The sequence below is a fragment of the Fringilla coelebs genome (genome assembly GCF_963513975.1).
Source record: "Fringilla coelebs genome assembly, chromosome: 6".
In the NCBI taxonomy this organism is placed as follows: domain Eukaryota; kingdom Metazoa; phylum Chordata; class Aves; order Passeriformes; family Fringillidae; genus Fringilla; species Fringilla coelebs.
Window position 1 is genome coordinate 3,485,237 of NC_140034.1, and position 24,331 is coordinate 3,509,567.

Genomic DNA, 24,331 nt, shown 5'->3' on the forward strand with positions numbered 1-24,331 from the left:
TAGGTGGTTTTTGGTCATGGCTGGAAGGCATGAGTTGCTGCAGGAGCAATTTTGGCTGATGAGCACCTGTGTTAACCTGAGCAGGGAGGCTCCCAATCCCATCAGCACTGAATTCCAGTGAAACAGCAATCCAGGGGAACTCCTGGATGTCACCCACCTGGAGGCAGCTGAGTCACATGGAGATGATTCTGCACTGCCTCATTCCTTGCACTAGTGATGGTTGGGCTGGTTTGGGGTCAGGGATGGTTTTTTAAACCCAATTCTAATTTGTTTGGTGTAGTAGGAAATCACTGGGATATGGAGTAGTGGGAGATGTCAGCCTTGGTGTCAAGGAGGACAGCAGGGCTGGATGAGCTCTGACTTTGCCACTCATCTGCCACTAACAAGGTGTCCTGCCACATCCCCTAAAGGTGCAGGAAGCTTTAAACTCCTGTCAAAATCACTTTGAAAAGAGGAAAGGCCAGGCTGAGGATGAAGGGAGCTCCAGCCTTGCAGCTCCATGGCTTTTCCAGTGGGATCTGTCCATCTCTGCCAGCAAGGAGGAATCCCCACTGCCTGTGCTGAGCTCCTGGTGTGGTGGAGGAGAAAAGACACTTGGAAGTCATGCAGGGAGTGAAAATCCTCTGGAAGAACTGGGAGAAAATAAATTCTATTCTGTTCTGTTCTGCTTCACTCTGTCTCGTGTTCAGCACCACCCTGATCCCATCCAGGTCGGTGTCAGTGGTACAGTGTGACACAGAGAGGGACAGCAGGGAGTGCCAGCACTGGGGTTCAGGCAGCTCCCTGGCAGCTGCATCCCTGATGAGCAGGGAGAGAGCAGTGAGATGCTTCTCCCAGCCTTTGTGCTGCTGCCCTGGGAGCTGATCAGGTTTCACCCCAAAATAATTTCCTTCTGCAAACAGTGGTGGCTGTTAGGAGGCCTGAAAGCTGAGCATGGCCACACATTGGTTGCTTTATCAAGCCAGGAATTTACTGCATCTCTGATCTCTCCCCAAAAAATGGTTTTCCAAGTTTTTCCCAGGGTTATGTGGTGTGAGTGGGAAGCCAGGGTTTCTCACCACCTTTGCCAGCTCCTCCCTGTGCTGCTGGGAGCTGGTCCTGCTGAAGCTGGGACGCTTTCATGCTCTGAACCAATTGTCAGCCTCTGATGGAGAAGTGTTATTCTCTGGAAATAACACTCCTTCCTGCTGTGTTTCCATATAAACCCCTCAGTGTTTACTTTGCAGCTTTCCTTGTCACACACTGAGAGCTGCAGTTGCTGTCCTGTGTCTGTATGTGCATATTCCACGGCAGCAAAGGGGCTGTACAAGGTGGCAGGGCAGGGAATTTGTTCCTGGTGCCCAATTTTCTGCTTTAATGAGTCCCTTGCTGTGTTGCTGCTTGTGAAGTGGCCCAGGAGAGGAGCAGGGGCTTTGCAAGCATTACCTGTGTGAGTGCCTGTCTTTAACAGATTGCCAGGGAGCTGCAGCCTCCAGTTCCCCTCTGCTTGAGACATTTCCCTTCCAAATACCAGGAGGAGACACAGTGGGAAAGTGGAGGTGGCAGAGGATAACTCAGAGTTGTGTAAAACCCCAAATCCTGAATTTTCCCTTCACACCACACAAAGAGAGTTGGAAACCTGGAGTGTTTGAGCAGTTGCAGGAATCCTTTTGAGCTGGGGGCTTCACTTTTCCTGTGGGGAGCTGGGATGTAAACCTCCCCCTGCCACAGAGCTTGCAGGTGTGGTGCTGAGTGGGATGATGCTGTTGCTGCATCATGACACAGAAAAGCCTTGCCCAGGCTCTTCTGTGTTGGATGGCTGCAGTTTGCACCTCTCCAGACAGGGTCTGAATTGCTGGAGGTATTCAGCAATCAGGTCTTTCTGCAGGATTTGGATGGAATGGAATGGAATGGAATGGAATGGAATGGAATGGAATGGAATGGAATGGAATGGAATGGAATGGAATAGAATAGAATAGAATAGAATAGAATAGAATAGAATAGAATAGAATAGAATAGAATAGAATAGAATAGAATAGAATAGAATAGAATATTTCACTTGGAAGGACATGAAGTAATGGCTTTAAAGTAAAAGAGGTTTGGATTAGATAAGATAGGAAGAATTTCCTTCTAGTGAGGCTAATGAGGCAATGGGACAGCTTGCCCAGAGAAGCTGTGGCTGCCCTGTCCCTGAAAGTGTCCAAAGTTGGACAGGGCTTGAAGCACCCTGGGCTGGTGGAAGGTCCCTGCCCATGGCTGAGGGTGGAACTGGATGTTCATTAATGTCCCTTCCAACCCAAACCAGTCTGTGAATCTGTGATTTCTTTACCAAGTCTGTGGTCAAACACTGGGACAGGCTTCCAGAGAGGTGACTGATACCCCAAACCTGTCAGTGTTGAAAAGGCAGCTGGACAATGCCCTTGACAATACTCTTTTAATTTTTATCATCCCTGAATGGATCAGGCTGTTGGATCCCAGCCAGTGTTGTGTATCTCTCTGAATTTAGTGGATTTCTGCACATTTATTGCTGTGTTGTTGTCAATTGGCTCAGAGCCACTTGAGGCTCCAATTAGCTGGAATCAGTAGCCTGGAGGGTGAGAGAGGGGTCGTCAGCTTCCAGAAATCCTGTCACGCCTGCTGTTCATCTCTTCTGAGTTGTGGAGGTTGAATCCTTCCCTGTGAGTAACTGCAATGTGTTGCTGCTCTTCAGAGGAAAACAGGGTGCAGGGAAGGGAATTTTCTTCTGCAGGGAGGTCTGTGCCTCCCCCTCCCTGCACAAAAATACAAGATTTTCATCTTGTTGGAAGTTTCTTCCCAAATATTACGGAATTTGGTCAAGAAAATGAAATCTCAAATTTTCCTTGTGGGTTTTCTGATAGCTGAAAACAGTCATTTTAGCCAGACAAGGAGAGGAGGATGATTTTGCTTTAGTGAAAACTTGAATTAGTTGGGAAAGCTTTTTGTGTTTTAAGCACTAACAAGTGTCAAACTCATTATTGCTCAGATCTGGGACAGGAGTTGAGTTCCTCAGCGTATTTGTGGTGCCTTTGGTGGGCATCAGCAATTCTGGGAGAGGAACCAGGCAGTGGGAATGTGTAATTGCCAGGACCTGTGTTCTTTGTCCTTTAGGTTCACTGTCCACGTTTACCCATTTCATGTGTTCTCACTGGAAAGGGATCATGGAAAAAAAGCTGTGACTGGGACACATCACTTTAACCCCCCCTCCCAAAATGAATCTTTACAGCTCCTGGGATGTTTTTGTGAAATATCAATAAAAACTGGGCGAACAGCGGTTTTATTCTGAAGGAACAATGTCACTCTTTGTTTTGAGATCCTGCAGCACTTCGTGGGTACATGAGAAACAAAATGTGAGGCTGGTAATAAAGGAAGGACCAGCCAGCTGCTGCAGGCAGCAGTGCAGCACAGTGAATTCCACAGGGAAAGGTGAATTACCCAGGGAAAAGTCTGTTTTAACCTCATGAGTGCTTGTACAGCTGGGAAAGACAGGGAGTCAGCTGAGTGCTGCTGCTCTGGTACAAGCTGGGGAGAGTCAGCTCTTTGTGTCACTTTTTCATGGGGGTTTCCTAAAAAAAGAGGAGTTTCACTTTGCTTTGAATGTCTCTGTTGTAGATGCAGAGATTTTCCCGTCCTCCCTGAGTCAGCCCCAGCTCTCCCCTCCCTCCTCTTTGACGTTGGCACTTCAGGGCAGGATCAAAGCGGGTGAAATTAGAAAGTCTCCTCCTCGCAGTGACTCATCACTGGCTTTGGTCAAGTGCTTTCCTCTGGGCAGCAGAAAGGGGAGGGGAGGGGAGGGAGGGATGTCTGCATCCCCTGATTCCTCCTGGGAATTCACCCCAGCGTGGGGGTGAAGCTGCTTGTCCTCACTTCACAGCCCAGTGGAGTTTTCTGTTCATCCTACCTTCAAGGCAAAGCAAAATGGGTCAGTTCTTACCCAGGCAGGAAATCCTGTCAAATCTGAGATCTGATCAGATCCATTAAGTTACTTTTTCTTTCATGTACTGCAGAGAATTTGAAGCAATGAACAACCAGGTGTTTCCCCAGGGAGAGTGAGTTGTGGCCAGCAAAATCCAGGGCTTGATTTTAACACCTCAAGCATTGGACAGAAATTTTCTTCTTTCAAGCCCTGGGTATGTTTTCCCTGTGAGGAGCTTGGCAGCATAACAGGCTCTTCTCTTCAGCCTTTGGGGTTCATGCAGTGAGGGGGCTCCCCTGTATTGATGTTCTCTGGTGTCTAACACTGAATTCCAGCAATAGGTTCCACGTCCTGTAGCTTCTGGGGGTTCATAACAGAGCTGAGAACTGGCTCAAACATCAGACTGAACCACAACCTTCCTCATCTTTAAAAAAAAAACAACAAATTTTGGTTGAGCTGCACAAGCTTTGCACAACCTGGATTTGTACAAAGCTGACTGGTTCTGGAAGGGGTTACCTGGAACCATTCTTCCCACCTGTCTCAGACACTTGTGAAACTCTTAAAAAGAAGGAAAATCAGTCTGTTAGCTCGCCCTGCCTGCATCCCCCCAAGCAGCCCGGGATGCCTTTGGCTGGGACATGTAGGAGGACACACATTTATCCCAAAATATGGATCCAACATCCATCCCAGGAGATGGGCTGAGCCCCTGCTGTGGTGGGGTTGCCCATGGCCTTGCTGTGCTCTCAGGGCTTACCCATGTGCAGCTTTGGCTGGGAGCACCCATGTGGTCACCCTAGCCAGAAGCATTTCTTTCAGGATTTTTGTGCAGTATTTTGCTAATTACTGTTTTCCATAATTGTGACAGTGACTTTCATTCATAGCTCTTAGATGTGTATAAAAGCAGAACTTTCCTCAAAACTCCCTTTTTGTCCAGGCATCGTTTAATACGTGGAAATTACACTATTGGCTGCTGTGGTTCCAGCATTTATTTTTATTTTTACCATTTCCATGTCTGCTGTGGGAAAGGAAGCAGGGCTAGCAGTCCTCAGCATCCAGAGATAGGAACCACTTTGTTTTAGCTTTACTTTGGCCATGTTGAATTTTGCTGAGCACGTCTTGGCCGAGCTCCAGGATGCTGGACCAAGCCCACCATATTCAGAGAGAAGTGAATAATTACTACTTTGTGATGGCAACACGGGGAGGAAGGAAAAAAGTGTTTGCAAAGTGCTTTGAAGATAATGACACCCCCAATTTGACGAGTGACAGCAGGGCAGAACATCCTTAGATAGCTGGTTAATGCCTGCTGATTAGAGGAGCAGACAAGGAGCACTGTTCCCAACAGTGCCTGCTTTGGACTTCCTTTAAGGAGGGAGTGGTGAAAGGGAGGGCTCAGCCAAAAATAAACGAGCATCTCAAAGGCAGATGGTCCTATTCACAGACCTAAAATTACACCAGTGGAGGGCCAGGCAGGATGAAAGGAATTAGCATCTGGTGGTGAAGGGAGGGCAGTGTCACTGAGGGTGGGTGACCAGATGGCCCAGGCACAGTCGGATGTCCTCCTGCAGGCACTTGCAGCCTTTCCCCACTTGTAGACCTCACTATATTATTTTTATAGTTTGTTGTTTGGTTTGGTTATTGTTTTTTTTTTTCCCAGGGAGGTGCAGATTCCTCCAGAGCAAATGTAGGCTTTACTGGCAGGAGGCTCAAGTCTCCCAGTTCCCTTTTATGGATCTGTTCACACCCTGCTCCTGCAGCCACTGCAGGCCAGGGTCAGCAGTGCTGAGAAGCCTTCAGCTCAGGCTGGCATCTTCCCAAAGCACAGCTCTGGGGGTAACCCCAGGGACAGGCACACCCAGCCTGAAGGGAAGTCCAGAAAGGCTGAAGCATCCAGTTTCCAAATTAATGTGAAGGTGATCACCTGATTTCTCCTTGTGAGAGAGGATTCCCTTCGTAGCTGCAGTGAGGTGCAGTGGCCTCTCCCAGTGACCTCACACCTGGATGTGGCCACTCTTGGATGCTTGGGGTACTGTCCTTCCTGCTTCCCAGATGGATCCTACAATCACCAGGTTGTTCCAACCCTGTCCAGCCTGGCCTTGGACACTTCCAGGGATTCAGGAGCAGCCACAGCTTCCCTGGGCACCCTGTGCCAGGACCTCCCCACCCCCACAGCCAGGAATTCCTTCCCAATATCCCATCTAGCCCTGCTCCTGACAGTGGGAAGTTGTTCCCCGTTATCTTGTCCCTCCATGCCTTGTTCCCAGTCCCTCTCCAGCTCTCCTGGAGCCCCTTTAGGCACTGGAAGAGGCTCTGAGCTCTCCCTGGAGCCTTCCCTTCTCCCCTTGAGCACCCCCAGCTCTCCCAGCCTGGCTCCAGAGCAGAGGGGCTCCAGCCCTGAGAGGATCTCTGTGGCCTCCTCTGGACTCATTTCAGCATCTTCCTGTCCTTCCTGTGCTGGGGTCCCTGAGCTGGATGCCAGACTCCAGGTGGGATCTCACCAGAGCAGATCAGAGGAACAACACTCACCAGGGGATCCCCAGAGCAGCACTTTGGAGGGTGCCAGCTCTTGTTCTCAGGTTTGTTTTCCCTTCTTCTTGGAGCACCAAAAGCCTTTTGAAAACTGTGCTGTGACTCCCAGTCCAGGTTAAAATGACCTTTTTTAGTTTATTCTTCCCCCTCACATTGTTACTTTCAGCTTGAAGCAGGGCAGTGACCTGGTTCATGGCACAGCCCCACGGAAGGGTTGTGTTGGAGGGATGGGATGCAGAGCCTGGTGCTCATCCTGGCAGAAGGGGAAACCCTGGCACCCCATTCCCTGTGGCTCACTCCGAGTGCATTCCTGTGACGTGACTTCAGACAGTATTTCAGAACTCATAAGATTTAAAGCACTGTTGCAATGCGAGAGCAAACCTGAGAACTGAGATTTAAATTTGGGAGGGGGATTTGGGGAGGGACTGGATTTGGTCCAGAGTTTCTCAATGTTAACTCTCCAATATCTCCCGACCATTGTGCAAAGATCAGGGCAGAAATCTCTGGAAGAAGCCGCTGGCTGGTTGGGGTGGGGGGTTGCCTTGCTATGTAGCCACATTTATTTTTATTTCACTTTTGAGCTGGTATTCCAGGAAAGCCCATTAAAATCTGGCAGCAGGCTGCTGGGGAGCAGCTTGCTGGAGCCGAGCACGGACGTGTGATGCTGGAGGAGCCACTCTGAGGGCTGGGGATGACTGATGGTGCGAGGTGTCAGTGGGGAGGAGGGGAAAAGGGGGATGTTCTCACTCCGCTGAACTTCCTTCCTTTGTGTTTCCTATTAAGCTGAGGGAGCAGCGCTGATGCTGCTGCTTTTGCAGCCTTCCAAGCTCCCATTTAATTGTGGATGATTTCATCCCGGCCCTTTTCATGCTGAAGCCAGTGGCCTGCGTCATGCAACAGTGAATTTAGGCAGATTTTATTTGCATGTGAGTCATTGAGCTTTTCCAGCTGAATGTCACCAACTTGGAATTTTTGTCTGATTTTGTTGTTGTTTTTGTCTCTTGGTGTTTTTCCACCGGTCTTTTTTTCCCTGCCTTTTGCTGCCTGCACCCCTTCATCCCTCCACAACCACCCCCCCCCTACCCACCCAGAAAAAATAGGAAAAGACTAAATGGGAGTTTGAGTTGGCAGTGCAAAAGGACAGGATTAGGAATGTTCGGGGAGAGGGAGGGAAAAAGGATGCTTTATGTCGCTGGGAGGGAAGGACCAGAGCCAAGTCAAATTGAGGGCTCTAATTTGGGAGCGGTGTTATTACAGGTCAGAGGGAGTCAGTTACTGGCTAAATTGGGAGAGCTGTCACATGCCAGGGCTGGAAATGCTGCTCACATGGCTGGGGCACACAGGCTCCTGGGCAACTCAGTTTGATTTTGTTGACAATGTTTTTTAAAAATAAAAAAAAAAATTTAAAAAGCCCTTGTTTATTTTCCCTCAAATATAGGCTCCGTAGCAGCGTCCCTCTGCCTCCACTGCTGGCTCATCCTGGCCCTCGCTGCCCTTTGCACAGAGAAGTTTATAAATAGAGCAACTCCTCCATTATGTGCAGCTTCAGTCTCTTTATTTTTATACTGGAATCTGTTCAATGATTAACAGTTTAAACCATGTGCTGTATATCAATACCTTGCATACCCTTCATAACTTATTTTTAGTATTATTTTTCCCCCTTCTAAATCCTTTATCCATTTTAGGCAACACCGTTATGACATCCAGATAATTTTTTATATATTTATTTTAGCCTTTGAAGGAACTTATCTGCATTTCAATTAAGCTTTTGGTAAAAGGCTTTTTGCAATTGTAATTAAGAAGTCAGAGGAGTATTTTTTCCATGCCTGTGGTTGTGCCTGTAGTCTCCTCACTGAAAGTCAGGAGGATTCGGGTGTTTTTGTGGATTAAGCTCAAAAGAGAGATACAGAAGTTGCATGTTTTATTTCTTTGGCTTCCTGCATCCTAGGAAATTCCACTGAAAATCTGGATTTGAGGGCGTGTGGAGGCATGTGAGCCATATAACCCTGGTGTAAGTGAAAGCAGGCAGTGAACTCATTTCCCACCTGTACCCCAGGTCCCAGAAGCAGCAGAACCAGCAGCGTTTTCCCGTGGCTGAGCTCACGGGCTCCAGGGAGTGATGGGGCTTCTGGAAGCAATCTGCAGCCTCCTGTTTAATTATGCTTTTAATCCTTGCTGACCCATGCCATTGCCATGGGCCAGGCCCTGCAGGCTGGCTGAGCTCAGCTGGCTTTGCACAGAGCCAACAAAAGCCACTCGAGCCAGCATCTCGCCGGGGTATCTTCGTCCATCAGACCTGGCACGGCTGCTCTGATATTCCTGTCTCCTTGTTGCATGCACAAGGGCTGATGGATTCCCCTCTGCTCTCCACAAGGGAGATGGTTTTGGTGTCATTTCTGCCCTGAGAGCCTTCTCAACCCACCCATGGATGGTGCTCCTGCTTCCTCCTGCTCTTCTGCAGAGGTGGTACAACACCTCAGCTGGTAGTGTCCACAGTGCTGGTGTGGCTGTTGCACCTTTGCATGCTCTCTGTGGTCAGGTGGGACTCTGGCACTATTTTCCTGGGCTTCCCAAAGTCCATCCTCCCCATCTGAGGTTTGGGAACAGGATCCTGTGATGCTCAGGGGCTTGGGTGCTCCAGTGAGTGAAGGGAAACTGGCACTGGGCATTCTTGTCCAATGCCAGGTTGGCTTCACTCTTCAGGACAGCTTTTGTAGGAGGTTGGTTGGTTTGTCTGCCGAGCATCTGCCCTCCTCCTGACCTTGGGGTGAGAAGCAGGAGGTGGCACCTTGTCCTGCTTGATGTCCCTCCTGGCTCTGAGCTCTTGTTTGTGACACTAAACCATTCCCCACATTTCTCTGTCCGAGCGCTGAGCACCTGTTGGGTTTTCACTCTTCTCTCCCACCCATTGGCACTGCTGCCATCAATGCAGACATCACTCCACGCTGGCTGGACTGTGGATTGTGAAATCAGTGAAGCAAATTCCTCTTTCCCAAGGTGTTCTCTGTGTCAGGGCTGGCCACGTTGCGTTGAGAAGCTCGAATGCCATCATTCATGTGGTGTAGATTCCCTTGGCACCCGTGGGGCTTTTGATAAGGTTTCCCAGCGTGTCATCTTTGCTCTGAGTCAGTGAAATGCTCTCAGCATTGGAAATCTCTGCACTAAATTAAAGTCCTGTTGCTAGGGAGTGTTGTGATAATACAGGGTATTATGCTCTGTAGCAAAAGTGTGCAACAGTACAGCCTAGAAAACAAATCCATAAAACCTCCCGTCGGATGCACAGTGTGAAAATCGAGTGTACTTCAGCTCAGTATTAAATATGTCATGGAAAAAGGCTCCCTCTCCTCCTGAATTTCCTGAAAGTCTGCTTTGGGCTGAAAACTGTAGTGGCTGGAGCCAATTTAGAGAAGGAAAAATCCCTGCTCTTGTTGCTGTCTGCAGAAGCTCCTTAATGATCGTGCCATGCAATTCTCCAGTGCTAAAAATACATCACTTCTGGGTTTGTACAAACAGCCTCCTAATGACTGGAGCTCTGGCAAGCTCAGGAGGCAGAGGGGGAAAATAGTGACAAAAATATGAAAATCTTACTCATTTCTACTCACAGTGGAGCTGGGCTCTTCTGTCCTTGTGGATCTCAGTGGGAGTTAAGGGATGTTTTGGTGAGAAATATTCCAGTTTGCTCTGCATCTGACCAAAATAAGGGGCGTTCTGCTCCCATTTGGAGTGTACAAATTGGAGTGTGCTCTGTCTGCTGGTGGGCTTTCATCAGCCTGTTTGGGGTGACAGGATGGGAAGATCTGATCCAGGCTTGTCCTGGAGCCTGGCTTCAGTGCTGAAATTCCCAACTCCTGCTAGGGAGCTGCTGTTGCTTTGGAGAGCAGAATGGAGAAGGGAGCTGCCAGTGACAGACAGCTGAACTCTCTGCCTGAGGAGAACTGCTTTTAAAAGGGCTACAAGTTGAGAAGAGCTCATGTCTTATGCCACAGAAGGGTTTTGGAGATGGGGGCAAAGGGCTGTTTGCTTTTTGTTTCCCCAGAACTTCCATGTCACCTGCCCCTTGCCTGCTGTCCCAAGAAGAATTGTGAGAAATTGTTGAAAGAGTTGCCCACGGAAGCTGTGGCTGCCCCATCCCTGAAGTGTTTAAGGCCAAGTTGGACAGGGTTTGGAGCAATTGGTCTAGTGGAAGCTGTCCTTGCCCGTGGCAGGGGGTTGTAACTGGGTGGTCTTGAAGGTCCCTTCCAACCCAAACCATTCCAGAATTCCATGAAACTGGCTGTTCTTCCAAAGTGAAGTGCAGCAGCCCGTGTGCCTCTTGCCACCCAGCTGTGCTGACAAACCCATCCCTCCTGCCTCAGCCCTGGGTGGTGAAGGACTCACCTGTTGCACACAGGGGAACGTTGGGAGCCATTGCAGGAAGATTATCTCTTTGGAACATAATTGGGTTGGGTGGTTAAATATTCACCGCTGCATTTAACAAGGAATATTGTGTAATTAATTTACATGGAGCTTCTTAATCTTGGTAATTAGGAATGGCAGAGATGCTCCTTCATGAATTCTTGTCAGTGCTGAACCACAGAATCACAGATTGCTTTGGGCTGGAAGGCACCTTAAAGATCAGCTCATTCCAACCCCTTGCCATGGACAGGGACACCTCCCACTAGACCAGGTTGCTCCAGGTCCTGTCCACCTTAAATCCTCTCTGTGTTCAGAAACACTTTGCTTTTCATGGTTACGTGGCTCTTGCCCTTGTTTTTCCAAGGAGCCAGTGTTGCCTGCAGTGGGGATTTCCCAGGCCACCACCTTTTGAGGGACGTGCTGTCCCACATTGCTCCATTGCTCCATTTTTTTGCCTCCCTCCCCTGCATCCACTCTGGTCTGTTCACCTCCCCTCCCCCTTGGAGCTTCTCTGCAGCAGCCGCTGGGGTGGAAAAGAAACATTAAGTACTTTCCTAATGTATTTTTAGCCTCTTAGAGTGTGATGTAGCTGCTGGAAACACGGAGGGGAGCCAGCACCATGTGAACCCAGAGGTTGCTGTGCATCACTGGCAGATTTTCCGGCGCTCCCTGGCACCACGATGGAGCCGGGGTGTGAGGTGGGATGTGGCTGCATGTGCCTTGTGTGATGTCTGTCTGTCCTCTCCTTGTGGGTGCTGGTGGACAAAAGCTCCACCTGTCCTTCAGAGAGGTTGTCCACCCTTGAATCTGCCCAGGGAAGGAAAGGGACCAGCTGGGAGAAGGGGAATAGTGTAATTGCCTTTTTATATCTCATTATAGACCAAAGATGCTGGGGTAGCACTGAGTGTGTTGGACCTGGAGGTTCAAAGCTGTGGGATTGGGTGCTGTGGGAGGGGAAGTGCAGAGCCCTTAATCCCACACACACAGTCCCCAAGCCCTCCTGGTATCCAGGGCATTTTTGCAGGCTCTTCCCAGCTCCTTGCAAAGACTTGTTCCAAGGCAAAAGCTTCACCAGTGCTTCCCAATTACCCCCCAAGTTGTCCTGTTAGACCTGAATGGAAGGGAGTGACAGCAAAAAGCCACCCACAGGGGTTTGTGGGCTTTTCCTCTGTCAGATTCCACATTATCCACTGGGGTGAGCAGTTGTGGTGACCTGTGAGGAAGCTGTGCCCAGGATGCAGAGCTGGCCTCCCCTGGGAGGTGCCAGGCAGCCGTGGGTCCAGCAGGCACGGTGCTGCTTGGCACTTGGCACAGCTCCTGCTGCCTCCAGATGTGTGGCATTAGGTCTTCCCACCCCACTGAGGTCAGCCCTGGCTCAGGCATAAATCCAGACCTGGAGCAGGGAGAGCTCAGAGCAGGCTCTGAGCTCTGCCTGGAGCCTTCTCCTCTCCAGGTGAGCACCCCCAGCTCTCCCAGCCTGGCTCCAGCCCTTGGAGCAGCTCCGTGGCCTCCTCTGGACACTTCACTTGGGTTGTGCTTCACTGTGTAATTAGTTGTATGTAGAAATTGGAGAACCCAATTTCTGCTTCGAAAATGAAATGGTTTCTCTTGGATGGGTTTGGTTGTTTTTTGGGTTCCTTGTTGGGATTTACGCCGCAGCCCCGTGGATGTGGAGGTGCTTGGAGGCATCATGGGTGTCTTCTCTCCTGTGTTGGCATCAATCTTGGGGGGATGAGGAGCAGGATTCAGGTTCAGCAGTGTTTCAGTGACAGCCTCTCTGCCTGCTGCACTTGGCAGGTCAGCAGTAACGTTTATCATTGAGATGTTTTTCCTTTTAATTAGCGCCGGTTGCAATAACGAGGAGGCACATGCTGAAATTCTGATTATTTGGCCTCTGGTGGAAGGAGAAGGCTGCCAGGTTTAACAGTGAAGGTATTGATGTGCTCTGGATGGGGTACAGAGTGTTTCCATCTGGGTTCTTGCTTTGTTTTCCTTCATGTTGGCCTTTTGAGTGAGGCTGATTTACGAAGGGAATGATGTAAAATTGCCCAAACAAAGTATTGTGACTGGGTCAACGTGCAGGTGCTAATTACTGCAAATAATAATTTAAATCCCTTCAGCTGGAAACACTTTGTGCTTTACCTTCAATCGAGCTGCTGCAGCAGGAGCCAGGACAGAGGTTTGTGTCTGCAGTGCTGTTGGAGAGTGGATTTGTGTGATGGGTGGTGGGGAGCTGGACCATCTCACAGACCAGTAAACCCAGTTGTGGGGAGGCTGGGACTGGCAGCAGCCTGCCCTTGGTTGATACACTTGGTGCAAATTCAGACTTGTGGGTGAAATCTCTTGATTTTTTTGCTCCCCTGCTTTATCTTTGCAGCAAACTGCCCTGTGTGAGGTGGGGTGTGGTGTCTCCACCCCACTCATAGAATCACTGAGTGGTTTGGGTTGGGAGGAACCTTAAAGATCATCTGGTTCAGAATCTGAAGCAGATGAATTCAGGCATAATACCAGATAAATTCAGCTGGAAATGAAGGCAGACAGAAGTGCTTGGGAGAAACTGGAACAACTAGACACAGAATTCAGGTTGGTGATGGTCACTCACTGGGAGATGATGTTGTGGCCAAGCTCAGGTTGTTGGGCTGTGTTCCTATGCAGGGTCAGGTTTCTTGACCCCTTTTGCCCTGGTGAAGGCATCCAGGCAGCTGGAATAGGTGTGAGATCCCAGGGCTGACTGGAGATAACCTCATTTACCACTGATTTAGGGGATCTTGATGGAAGTGCAGCATCTCCCGTGGATGTGTGGAGAAGCTGGTGGGTGGTGATGTGCTGCTGGGTCTTTGCACAGCAGGATGAGTCCAGGTGCTGATTTTTCTGCCTCTGACAATAAAAAGTGGGTGCCCTGCACATAGTTCTGCCCATCACCCAGATTCAGTTTCACATTCATAATCCAGGAAATGGCAAATAATGGGAGCCTCTTCTGAGAGCTGCTGAGGAAGCCTCTTGAAAAACCTTCCTGCAAACCCAGAAACAGCCATCTCTTGCTCTGGGGCCACTGATTCCAGGCTCACTGGAAGGAAGCAGTTGCCAGCTGCCTAAGCATGGACTGGATTTTTCTTTTGCTGTTGGCCATCCAGGACATGAAAACCTTGGTATTGTCCATCCCCAGAAAGGTTTGATTGCCATCCAGGAGCACCCAGTTCCTCTCTCCAGTCCCTGATGTGCAGTATGTCACTTCACAAGATCAAGGATCCCAGCCTAAACTTTTAGTACAAATTTCTGGTTTTTCTCCCCAAATACATCTGAGAGTACAATTTATTTCAGCTCTTCTGGGAAGGTGCTTGGAGGGTGCCCTTCAGATTTGAGCATCTGGTTAATGGTTGGACTCAATGATCTTAGAGGTCTTTTCCAACCTTAATGATCCTATGAATCCCTCTCTTAGTCATTTCTTGCTTGGGCAAATTATCTGAATGGGCTTTTGAGAACTTTTTATGGAAAACTGAAAACAAGGGCATAATAAAACAGTAATTTAAGAGCAGTTTGCTGACAACTGGAGCCCTTAAGTGCACTGACTTAGCATTGAGGGGCAATGATACCAAACCTCCTGTGTGAATGTCCTCTTTGTTACTTGGAAGATCCTTGAGCAGTTTTTAAAACACTTCTAATCTTTAAATTGGTGTCCTTGTTGCTCAGGATAAGCTGTTGTGTGTTTCATAAGTTACACATCACTCATCTCACTCACTTCACCAAAATCCCAGTCAGCAAATGCATGGAATCCTGGAATGGTTTGGATTGGAAGGAACCTTGAACACCACCTCATTCCAACCCTCTGCCATGGACAGGGACACCTTCCACTGTCCCAGGCTGCTCCAAGCCCTCTCCACCCTGACCTTGGACACTGCCAGGGATCCAGGGACAGCCACAGCTGCTCTGGGCACCCTGTGCCAGGGCCTCCCCACCCTCCCTGCCAGGAATTCCCAATTCCCAGTCTCCCATCCCTCCCTGCCCTCTGGCACTGGGAGCCATTCCCTGGCTCCTGTCCCTCCATCCCTTGTCCCCAGTCCCTCTCCAGCTCTCCTGGAGCCCCTTCAGGCCCTGCCAGGGGCTCTGAGCTCTCCCTGGAGCCTTCTCCTCTCCAGGTGAGCACCCCCAGCTCTCCCAGCCTGGCTCCAGCTCTTGGAGCAGCTCCGTGGCCTCCTCTGGACACTTCACTTGGGTTGTGCTTCACTGTGAAATAAGTTTTATATAGTAACAGGGGGAGAATCCAGTTTCTGCTTCCAAAATGAAATGGTTTCTCTTGGATGGGTTTGGTTGTTTTTTGGGCTCCTTCGAGGGCTTGAGAGCACTTGGCATTATTGTTCCTTGAAGGCAACTCACCTGGTGAGACCCACACATCCTTCTCCTGTGCTGACAGCTGCTCTTGGCCATCCCTCTCAGCAGGGTGGTGTTTTTAAACTGGAATCTTCTGACCCAGAAGTCTGTTCACACAAACCAAAACTAGAATTAAAGCCCCTGCAGTTTGGTCCTTCAGGGTTTGTAAATGCAGGCTCCAGTGTGCTGCTCATGTTGGTTTTTGCAGGGACTGTGTCTATCCTGCCTCTGTCCATCTGGTCTGGCTTTGCATTTGGAAAACTGTGACTGTTCCCAGGACATGATAACCATGAGCATTGCTGGTGGTTGAAATAACCCCTTCATCCCTCAGGAGGCAGGTTCAGAGTAAAGGCAGGAGGGTCCCTCATGCAGTGCAGCATTAGGGGTGGATCCATCACCACTGGACTTGGTGGCAATTAACAGTTTGCAGGGATCCAGCAGTGATGAAGCAGATTTGTGACAGAGAAATCCCTTAATAGCCTAATAAATTTACAAGCTTCACCTCATTTTCCAGCCAGAAGCCCCAGTTTTGGGGATGGTGTTGATCCTATTCATAGCACAAGCACAGGTTGCAGTCTGTGGAGCAGGACCTGGCTATATTTGGAGCTGGATTTATCCAGGCATGCTGCACATGCATCAGCTGGGCTGTCTAGCAGCAAAATCCTGTCAGTTAAGTAATCCTTCGGTAGAAGGTAGTTTCACATCCCACCTTCATTCACCTTCTCATCCCATAATAAAAACTGGGATTTTCTGCTTTGGGGGTGCCAGCAGCTCCCATCCCTTCCCAGGGCAGGGCTGCTCAGTTGTTATCTTAGCTCATCTCCAAAAGGAGGTGGCAGTTCAATGGCAGCAGTGGGCAGGACAGGGATTTGGGGGGATTTCAAGGCAGCAATGGGGGACTCTGGGGCTCTCTCTATGCTCAGATTTGCCAGTAGCTGTGCCATTCCACAGAGCAGTGAAACCCTCGTGATGGGAAGCACCAGGCATCTCTGAAGCAGCATCCAGGGGAGCTAATGAGGCTGTCATGAGATTAGTGGCTGTGACCCACCACAGGTATCGTGTCAGGACCCTGGGATGTGGGATTCCAAAACACATCCTCGTCTCAGCTGCCCCAGAGTGTTTGTTCTGGTAGTGAAGGATGAGCTATCCCAGGTGGCCAGGAGGGCATGGGAGCAGGTGAGGGGCTGAAGGGGGGGCTCCTGTGTCCAGGGAGAGCGTGGAGAGGGGCTCTGGGGTGTTGCCAGCTCCTCTCCCCCTGCCCACAGGCAGCTCCAGCTTCCCTCTCCTGCACTGCCCTCTCCAGATCCCTCTATTTTCTGGCAGATAGGATTAAGCCTGACCTTCTGCCCCATCTCAGAGAGAGCCAAACCTCTTTCAGATCTAATTATTTTCCATTTTTGTTTAATTATGCACATCCTGCTGCTGGCTGAGAAGGAGACCAGCTCCTGCCTGGGCCGGGGCACCCAGCCCTTCATCAGCCACAGGCTTCTGGGTCAGTGCTCCATCTTTTTGGTGCTGTGGTTTAAACCCCCAAATCTCTTGGAGGCAAAGTTCCCAAGGAGCAGCTCTGGCGCCATCCTGTGTTTCCCCAGGGGGGACCTTCATGCTCAGCTCTCCCCCGTGTGAGGAGGAGGAGGAGCACAGCCACGGCCACCTGCCCCTGCCTCCCTCCTCCTCCTCTTCTGCACCCAGTTTACACCAGACTCGGCTTTTTCTACGTGTATTTTGTTCCTGTTTTAAGTGGCACCAGCTTCTTTGAGCAGTGCATTGCAGGCCTTTTTCTTAATGATCTTTGATTTCTCAGTTTATCTGAGCTGCTACAGAATCCCAGCTGGTGCCAGGCTGGGGTTTGGCTGTGCCAGCCTGAAAGCGCTGCTGAACCACCACGAGAGCCATGATAAAATACCGGGGTGTGACATCCCTCTCTGCAGGAGGATGGGAGAAAATAAGACATGTTTTCAACTCACCAGGCAGCTGACTGAGAGAGAGGGGACAGATAAATCAGATTCATCCCAACAGGAAGCCTTGCCTGGAGCAGGGCCATCTGCATATGGAAAATATGGATATGCACTGGTGAGCCTTGAGTCCCACTACACTCATGTATCCTTTAAAGCATCACTTTTGCTGAATGTTGCTCTCCCAAATCCCATTTTTTTAGCACCAAAACAACCTCACAGTATTCCCATGGGCTCAGGAGCACACCCAGAGTACCAGAAGTCCCCTCTGCTGCAGTAGAGCAGTTCCTCCTCCACCAGAGCTGTGCCACGTCTGTCCCTTGCTCCTTTCTGCACAGGACGCTGTGGCTGGCTTAGGAAGCAGCTCTGGAGGAGGGGGAGCTCTGTGGAGAAGTAAATACCAGTGCAGAAAGTTCCAGGGAGAGTCTCCAGTGTTTCCAGCAAGCCATCTAGTGGCTTCCTTTTAAAACAGTTGCACACCTTGGAACCGGGAGGGTGAATCTGGAGGGGTGAGTGCTGCTCGCTGCCGCAGTCTGTCAGGAAAGTGATGGACAGAGTTTGGCCCTAAGTGGGAGAGGCTGCTGCTCTAACAGCTCTCTTCTGGGTCAGGGCTGGTGGGAGGGTTGGGTTTGCTGCTGGCTGACAGCATGGGTCATGCAGAATCATAGAATCATGGAATATCCTCAGGGGGAGGATTGTACATGGATTGCACATGGATTGTAGAGTCCAATTCCTGGGTCACAGAATATCCTGAGCTGGATATTGATTTGCTCTTGTGCCTTCCCAAGAGCAAACCTGATGAATGAACCTACAGATGGAGATCTGGATCTGCATTTCAGTGGTGTGGGTTCAGTTACCCTAGCTCAAAAACACACAGAGGCTGTAGGGATAATCAGTGATTTAGAGCAGCTTCCTGTCTGGAATGGATTGAAGACAGCAGACAAGGAAAGAACATAAAATTTGGGGGGATTTTTCCAGCATTTCACCTGATGAAGCTTTGGGCAGTGTGTTTAAAGCAAGCAGGAGGGAGTGTTCTCCACCACAACAGTTCAGTTTTGGCTCCTGTAGCACAGCCTAAGACAGGGCTGAAGATTTGAAGGCTTCACAGAGGGCTTTGGTCAGCACTGGAGGAGAGACTGCTCTGGGGCTGGGAAGTGTCTGTTGGCTGCTCTGGGGAGATTTGGCAGGTGTTTGGAGTTTGTACCAGCTCTTCAGAGAAACCTCTGGTGATAGAGATCTCACAGTGTCCTGGGCCATCCTGCCCTACAGAAGGCAGTTTAATCATGTCCAACCTCATTCATCTTTGCTGCAGTTCAAGTCAGAGAATCACAGAATTGTTTAGGTTGGAAAAGCCCTCCAAGATTATGGAGTTCAACCATTCCCGCAGCACTGCCAAGGCCACCAGTGACCCATGTCCCCAAGGGCCACATCCTCACAGCTGTTAAATCCCTCCAGAGATGGTGACTGCACCGTTTCCCTGGGCAGCAGCAGGTGTGGAGAGCAGCTTGTCCATGCCAGTGTTCACCTCCCTGCCAGGGCCAGGCTGCCTGGTGCAGCTTTTCTGTGCAGCACTGTGTCTGACTGAGGTGGTGCTTCCCAAGCTGGGCTCTTGCCCACCTCGTGCTGCACAGCCCTTTGTTCCCAGCTGCATGCAGATGTTTGCACCTGCTTAATGCAGATGTTCTTTCACATCTCTCCAAGTCTCATGGAAGCATTGAGTGTCCTGAGTTGGAAGGAGACCCGCAAGGATCATTAAGTCCAGCTCCTGACCCTGCACAGGACACTCCAACAATTCAATCCTGTGCTTGAGAGCACTGTCCAAACTCTCCTGGAATTCTGGTAGCCTGATGCTGAGACCAGTCCCTGGGGAGCCTGCTCAGTGCCCCACCACCCTCTGGGGGAAGAACCTTTTCCTGATCTCCAGCCTAAACCTCTCCTGACCCAGCTTCATGCCACCTCTTCAAATCCTCAACACAGTTTGACCTCTCGTCCAGTTCCCTGGAGTGTTTTCCTTTCTCTTAGCACAATACCTGAATGCTGGTCACATTTATCACATCACCTTTATCACCAGTGACATTCTGGGTGGTGCCAGGCCCAGGACAGCTCTCCTTGCCCAGCACATCCTCCCAGTCTCACAGTTAATCAGCAGCACCAGCTCCCTCCATCTGTTTTTCGGATGAGTTGTGTGCCCACATTAGAGCAGTTTCTCTCTGCTGTGCTGCTGAGGGAGCCATGTGCAGCAGCACCTAATGAATATCAAGATATACAGCACTGCCTGTTCCTCCAGCTATTCACAGGCCAGTTGCTCTGTCGCAGAAGGAAATCAAATTGCTCTTGACAAATGGGTGTCGGCAGTCACTTATCATCTTGTTATCTTCTAAGTGCTTACAAATAGGTTGTTTCATTATTTGTTCCATCAGTTTTCCAGGAGTTCGAGTTAAGTGACCAGTTTGTAATTCCCTGACTTTTCCTTCTGCATATTTAAATCTAACCCCTAGGTTTCTTTTCTTTTTTTTTCCCCTTGTCTTCTGAAATCTCTCCTATTTGCTGTGATCTAACAGAGGAGCAGGAGCTCTGGGGCTGCTTCCTCCTTTCCTTTGGGGCTGGTGGGTACACCAACCCCCTGAATGGATGATTGTGTTTCCTCTGGGGTTCTCTCCTGTGCTATCTCCTTTGAATTTTGACCTTTTCAATTTTCCAGCCAAGTTCTCTTGAAAGGTTAGCTTTATCCACTGGGTGCTTTTGTGTAGTATTTTCTATAATCTGCAACAATATGAAAAATTTGGGCCAAATCGTGATTTTGATTAAAATAAGAGCAACAGCAGTAGAGTTGGAAAATGGCTATAAATGCATTTCCCACATAGAGTTGGGTGTAGTTTGTTTTTTTCAGTGATTTTCAGAGGCATCTGGTAAGTTTTGGCGTCCAGTTTGGCAAGCTGACAATGATTTTGGAGGGTGGTGACCTGTAAGAATCCGTGTCTGGGTAACTATTTCGTGCAATACAACAGTGACCCCCTTGCCAGGGAGATGCTCATGCTGTGCTACCACACGTGGTAGTGTTCACAGGGGTCCCAGGATGAGGGAAGAGACAAGAATGTTGACTCTATGTTTAGAAGGCTTGATTTATTATTTTATGATATATATTATATTAAAACTATACTAAAATAATAGAAGAAAGGATTTCATCAGAAACCAGCAAGAAGAAGAATGAAAACAAAAGCTCCTGACTCTTAGAGAGTCAATCTGACTGTGATTGGCCATTAATTAGAAACAACCAACATGGACCAATCCCAGATCCACCTGTTGCATTCCACAGCAGCAGATAATGATTGTTATGTTTTGTTCCTGAGGCCTTTCAGCTTCTCAGGAGAAAAGACCCTAAGGAAAGGGTTTTTCATAAAACATGTCTGTGACAACCACACGTGTGCAAATCCCTTTGGCATGCCACATTTACCCTGCCAGGACCCGGTTATTTCTTTATTACCTCTGTTTTCCAATTTCTCACTATTCTCCTTTTTTTCCCCCCTCCTTATTCCTTCAACAGGAATCATTAACCAGTGGCAACAAGAATCCAAGGACAAAGTGATCTCCCTCTTGTTAACCCACCTGCCTTTACTGAAGCCCGGCAACATCGAGGCGAAAGTCGAGTACATGAAACTCTTGCCCAAAATCCTGGCGCACTCCATCGAGCACAACCAGCACATCGAGGAGAGCAGGCAGCTGCTCTCCTACGCCTTGATACACCCTGCCACCTCCCTGGAGGACAGGAGCGCCCTGGCCATGTGGCTCAACCACCTGGAGGACCGCACGTCGTCATCGTCATCGTCGTCGGGGGGCTTTGGCGGGCAGGGCCGGGGCCGCTCGGACTCGCTGGACTACGGGCAGGCTCACTACTATCACCAAAGACAGAACTCCGACGACAAACTCAACAACGGCTGGCAGAACTCCAGGGACTCCGGCATCAGCGTCAGCGCCTCCAGCTGGCAGGACAAAAGCCTGGCCTGTGAGAACGGCCACCTGCCCCTCTACTCCTCCTCCTCCGTCCCCACCACCATCAACACCATCGGCACTAGCACAAGCACCAGTGAGTACTCACGGGGGAGCTGGGGACAGTCCCCCCCAGTCCCACCAGGAATTGCTGCTTTGGCGTGGTTAGCAGAGGGGCTGAACTCATCTGGGTCATAGAAAACTCTTTTTTTTTTATTTTCTCCTTTCCTCACCTGCTTTTTTTATTTATTGCTTGCTTTGTTGGGGCCTTTTCTTGCAGTTTTGCCTTTTCTTCTGGCGTTGTGTGGTTCTAAAGACCTGGGGGCTGGAGAGGAGGGAAAACCAGCAAAGAGTAAGAAAAAGTTAAGAGTAAAAAAATGTGCCTTACTGAAGGGAACCCCTTGTGTTTCATGCAGCTTTGTGTAGATTTACTCGTGTTTCAGGAGTGCCTAAAGCAAGCAGGAAACTCATGCTTCATGTCCAAAAGTGAGCTGCATGCCTTGTGGCAAGTCCAAAAGTGTGCTGAGGACTTACAGAGAAAAAAATGGAATTGGAATCCTGAGTGCAGGCCAAAGTTTTGGAAGCAGAACTGGAATCCACCAGCTTCAGGGTATCTGAAAAGGTTCCCTTGTATTTGCAGTGCAGAGGGGTGAAGCTGGTGGTGATGGAGGAGTTTAATGGACAGGCCTCAGTGTTTTCCAGGAGAGCTGGGTGGTTCTTCCCCCATGGAGACCTTGGCAGGCTTTGATGGATGGTGCAGAGCCCAGCCCAAGGCTTGGACACGTGGAGAGCTCCGTGACTGGAGATCTGTCCAACACTGGGTTTTCTGTGAAGCTGTAGTGCAGCTACAGCTGGTGTTCAAAGCAGCCATTGATTCCTGTGAGCCTTCTTTGGGACAGCAGGAATGCAGCATCTTCTGAGTGGGGCTCAGAAGCTCCCCTGCCCACCCACTCACTGTCACACCTTTGGGTGACTGCCACCATGTCACCTGGAGAGCTGCATGTCCTCCTTCACTCTGGGATATTCAGAAGTCTCTCCAAGATGCTTTATCAGCATCTCCTAGAGATCAGGGATGCAGAGAGCACTTTGGGGAGGAGAGGCTTCTTGTGGCAGCAGCCCTGGTTTCTTTATCAGAGTGTGGAAAGCCACAATTAAATGGCTAAAAGCTTTAAAATGGTCACTTAAGGCTTCTGGGCTTTCCTCTCTCCCGTAAGAATTGCCTTTTTTTTTTTTAAAGTGGTGTTTCAAATCAACAGCAATATAAAACACAGCTCTGGGTTTGTTGCTGTGGCACCCTGGTCCCTGCCTCTCCTGTGTCCACCCTTGCAGGCAGGTGGGGATTTACAGAAGGGTCTCAGCTTCTCCACAGACTCCAAACCATCATTCCCATCCAGTCCCCTGTGTGTGAAGCCCCCAGCTCCTGCTGCTGTGGGAGTGTGTGATGTTCAGCTTCTCTGACACCCAGACCCTGTGCTATGAAGCTGTTCCTGGGTGACTGAGCTGCATGAGAAGGGTCTAACAAGGAGGCAGGGTGAGAAAAACCCCATGAATCTACTTGCAGTCAGTCTGTTAAACCTCTCCAAGGATTATTTTTGGGGGGTTTTCCATGTGGTTTTTGTATGCCTGGTGGTTCAGAGGCTCTGCACACCTTGGAAACAGAGGCTTCAGAAGGGGTCTGGCTCCTTGTGTCAGAAATGGAAGCAGGGAGGTGTGGTGGGTGCAGCAGGTTGATCACTGACAGTGGCTGGAACTTTGCAAGATGCCTTAGGTCTTGAAGGACTCTTTCCACGAACCCCTTGGAGGATTTTTGAGCCTTTCTGTGCTCAGACTTAGCTCCCAGCAGAAGCATTGACCCACCCTTGCCCATTGTGGTCCCCAGGTGTTGGCACAAGATGCCAAAACTGAGGCAGCACTGAACTACTGCAGTGCCTGAGCTGCTGCAGTGCTGTGGTTTTTCTAAATTCTCTCAGAATTCAGTGTGTTCAGCAGCAGCTGGGACAGGAACACCTGTGGGTCTGCCAACAGCCCTACACTTCACTCAGTCTTCTGCTTGAATTCCTTCTCAATCTCTGCCACTTGCTTGGCTGCATCATCCTCTGCTAGTGATAGTCTAGGCCCACGTGTTAAGCTGTTGTAACTCCTGCAGACATATTTTGGTGGCACCATGCTCAGACAACCGTGGGCTGAGCTGGAGGTGACCCAACCACACTTCATGTGTCAGTTCATAAACTTCCTTAACACAATATTTGGCTTGGGCAAAAGCCTGGTAAGTCCACAGATAGATGCTAAAAAATAAACACGGCTGTCAGCCTTTGTCCCAGCCCCTTGACTCAATCGATATGTTTATTAATCTTTTATTCCAAAGCAAAGCCCTCAGCTCCTTAGTGTTTGTTTAGGTTTTAGTGTTGTTATTAGTTTTAAGTTCTCCCTCTTACTCAGAGGTGTTTATCTGTGCAGAGGCTTTAATCCAGCAACACCCTGCAGGGCTCAGCCTTCCCTGCCCCATCCCTGCAAAGGCACTGCCTGTTCCTGACACCAGAATGGGGCAGGGTCTTTCCCAGAGCAGTGATGATCTTGCCTGAGCTATGTTCTTCTGGAGCTGTGGCACAATGAGATTTAGTGCTGTCATGGCACAGGGCTGAAATGTGGGTGGCTGAAGCTCATGTGATGTTTTGCTTTGTGCTGTCCTTGACTTTCACTCGACCTAGACTCCAGCTTTGAGATTTGGTCAGGATTGGTTCATCTCCATAACTGCACCGACAGGGGTTAGCAAAGGTTTAGCCAAGGCTTGAGGAGATGTGGTGAGAGGCAAGTCTGGAATGTTCTGAAGGAGTCACTCTGGATTTACCACAGAAATGGTGCTCCAGAAGTGGGACCAGTGTTCTAAGTGATGAATTTGAGTCTGGAGTGATCAGAGGATATGGACTCACCCCAAACAATGGAAGTTGGCCCGGAGAAGCTGTGGCTGCCTCATCCTTGGAAGTGTTCAAGGCCAGGCTGGATGAGTCTTCAGTCTGGTCTAATGGAAGGTGTCAGGCCCATGGTGGGGAGTGGAACCAGATGGGCTTTAAGGTCCCTTCCAACCCAAACCACGCTGGAATTCTGTGATGTTCATGTGCTCCGTCCCATCCAATGCATCAGCAATTCCTGCAACGCTTGAGATGCGACTTTAAACCAAGCTTTAGCA

General features: G+C 49.6%; 1 protein-coding gene across 7 annotated transcripts in view; it reads left to right on the top strand.

Moving 5' to 3' along the window:
- The window catches only part of SAMD4A (sterile alpha motif domain containing 4A), a 99,750-nt gene that overhangs the window by 40,590 nt on the left and 34,829 nt on the right, over window positions 1-24,331 (top strand). For 6 of the 7 annotated variants that reach the window (XR_014616284.1, XM_084208800.1, XM_084208803.1 and 3 more), the window contains exon 3: window positions 20,702-21,241. Coding sequence is in view for 6 of the 7 variants with exons in the window: in XM_084208800.1 (XP_084064926.1) it covers window positions 20,702-21,241 (540 nt within the window). In the remaining variant the exon portion in view is untranslated. Of the gene's footprint in view, window positions 1-11,403; window positions 11,533-20,701; window positions 21,242-24,331 lie in introns of all 7 variants that reach the window. The other variant, XM_084208802.1, reaches the window with a different exon arrangement.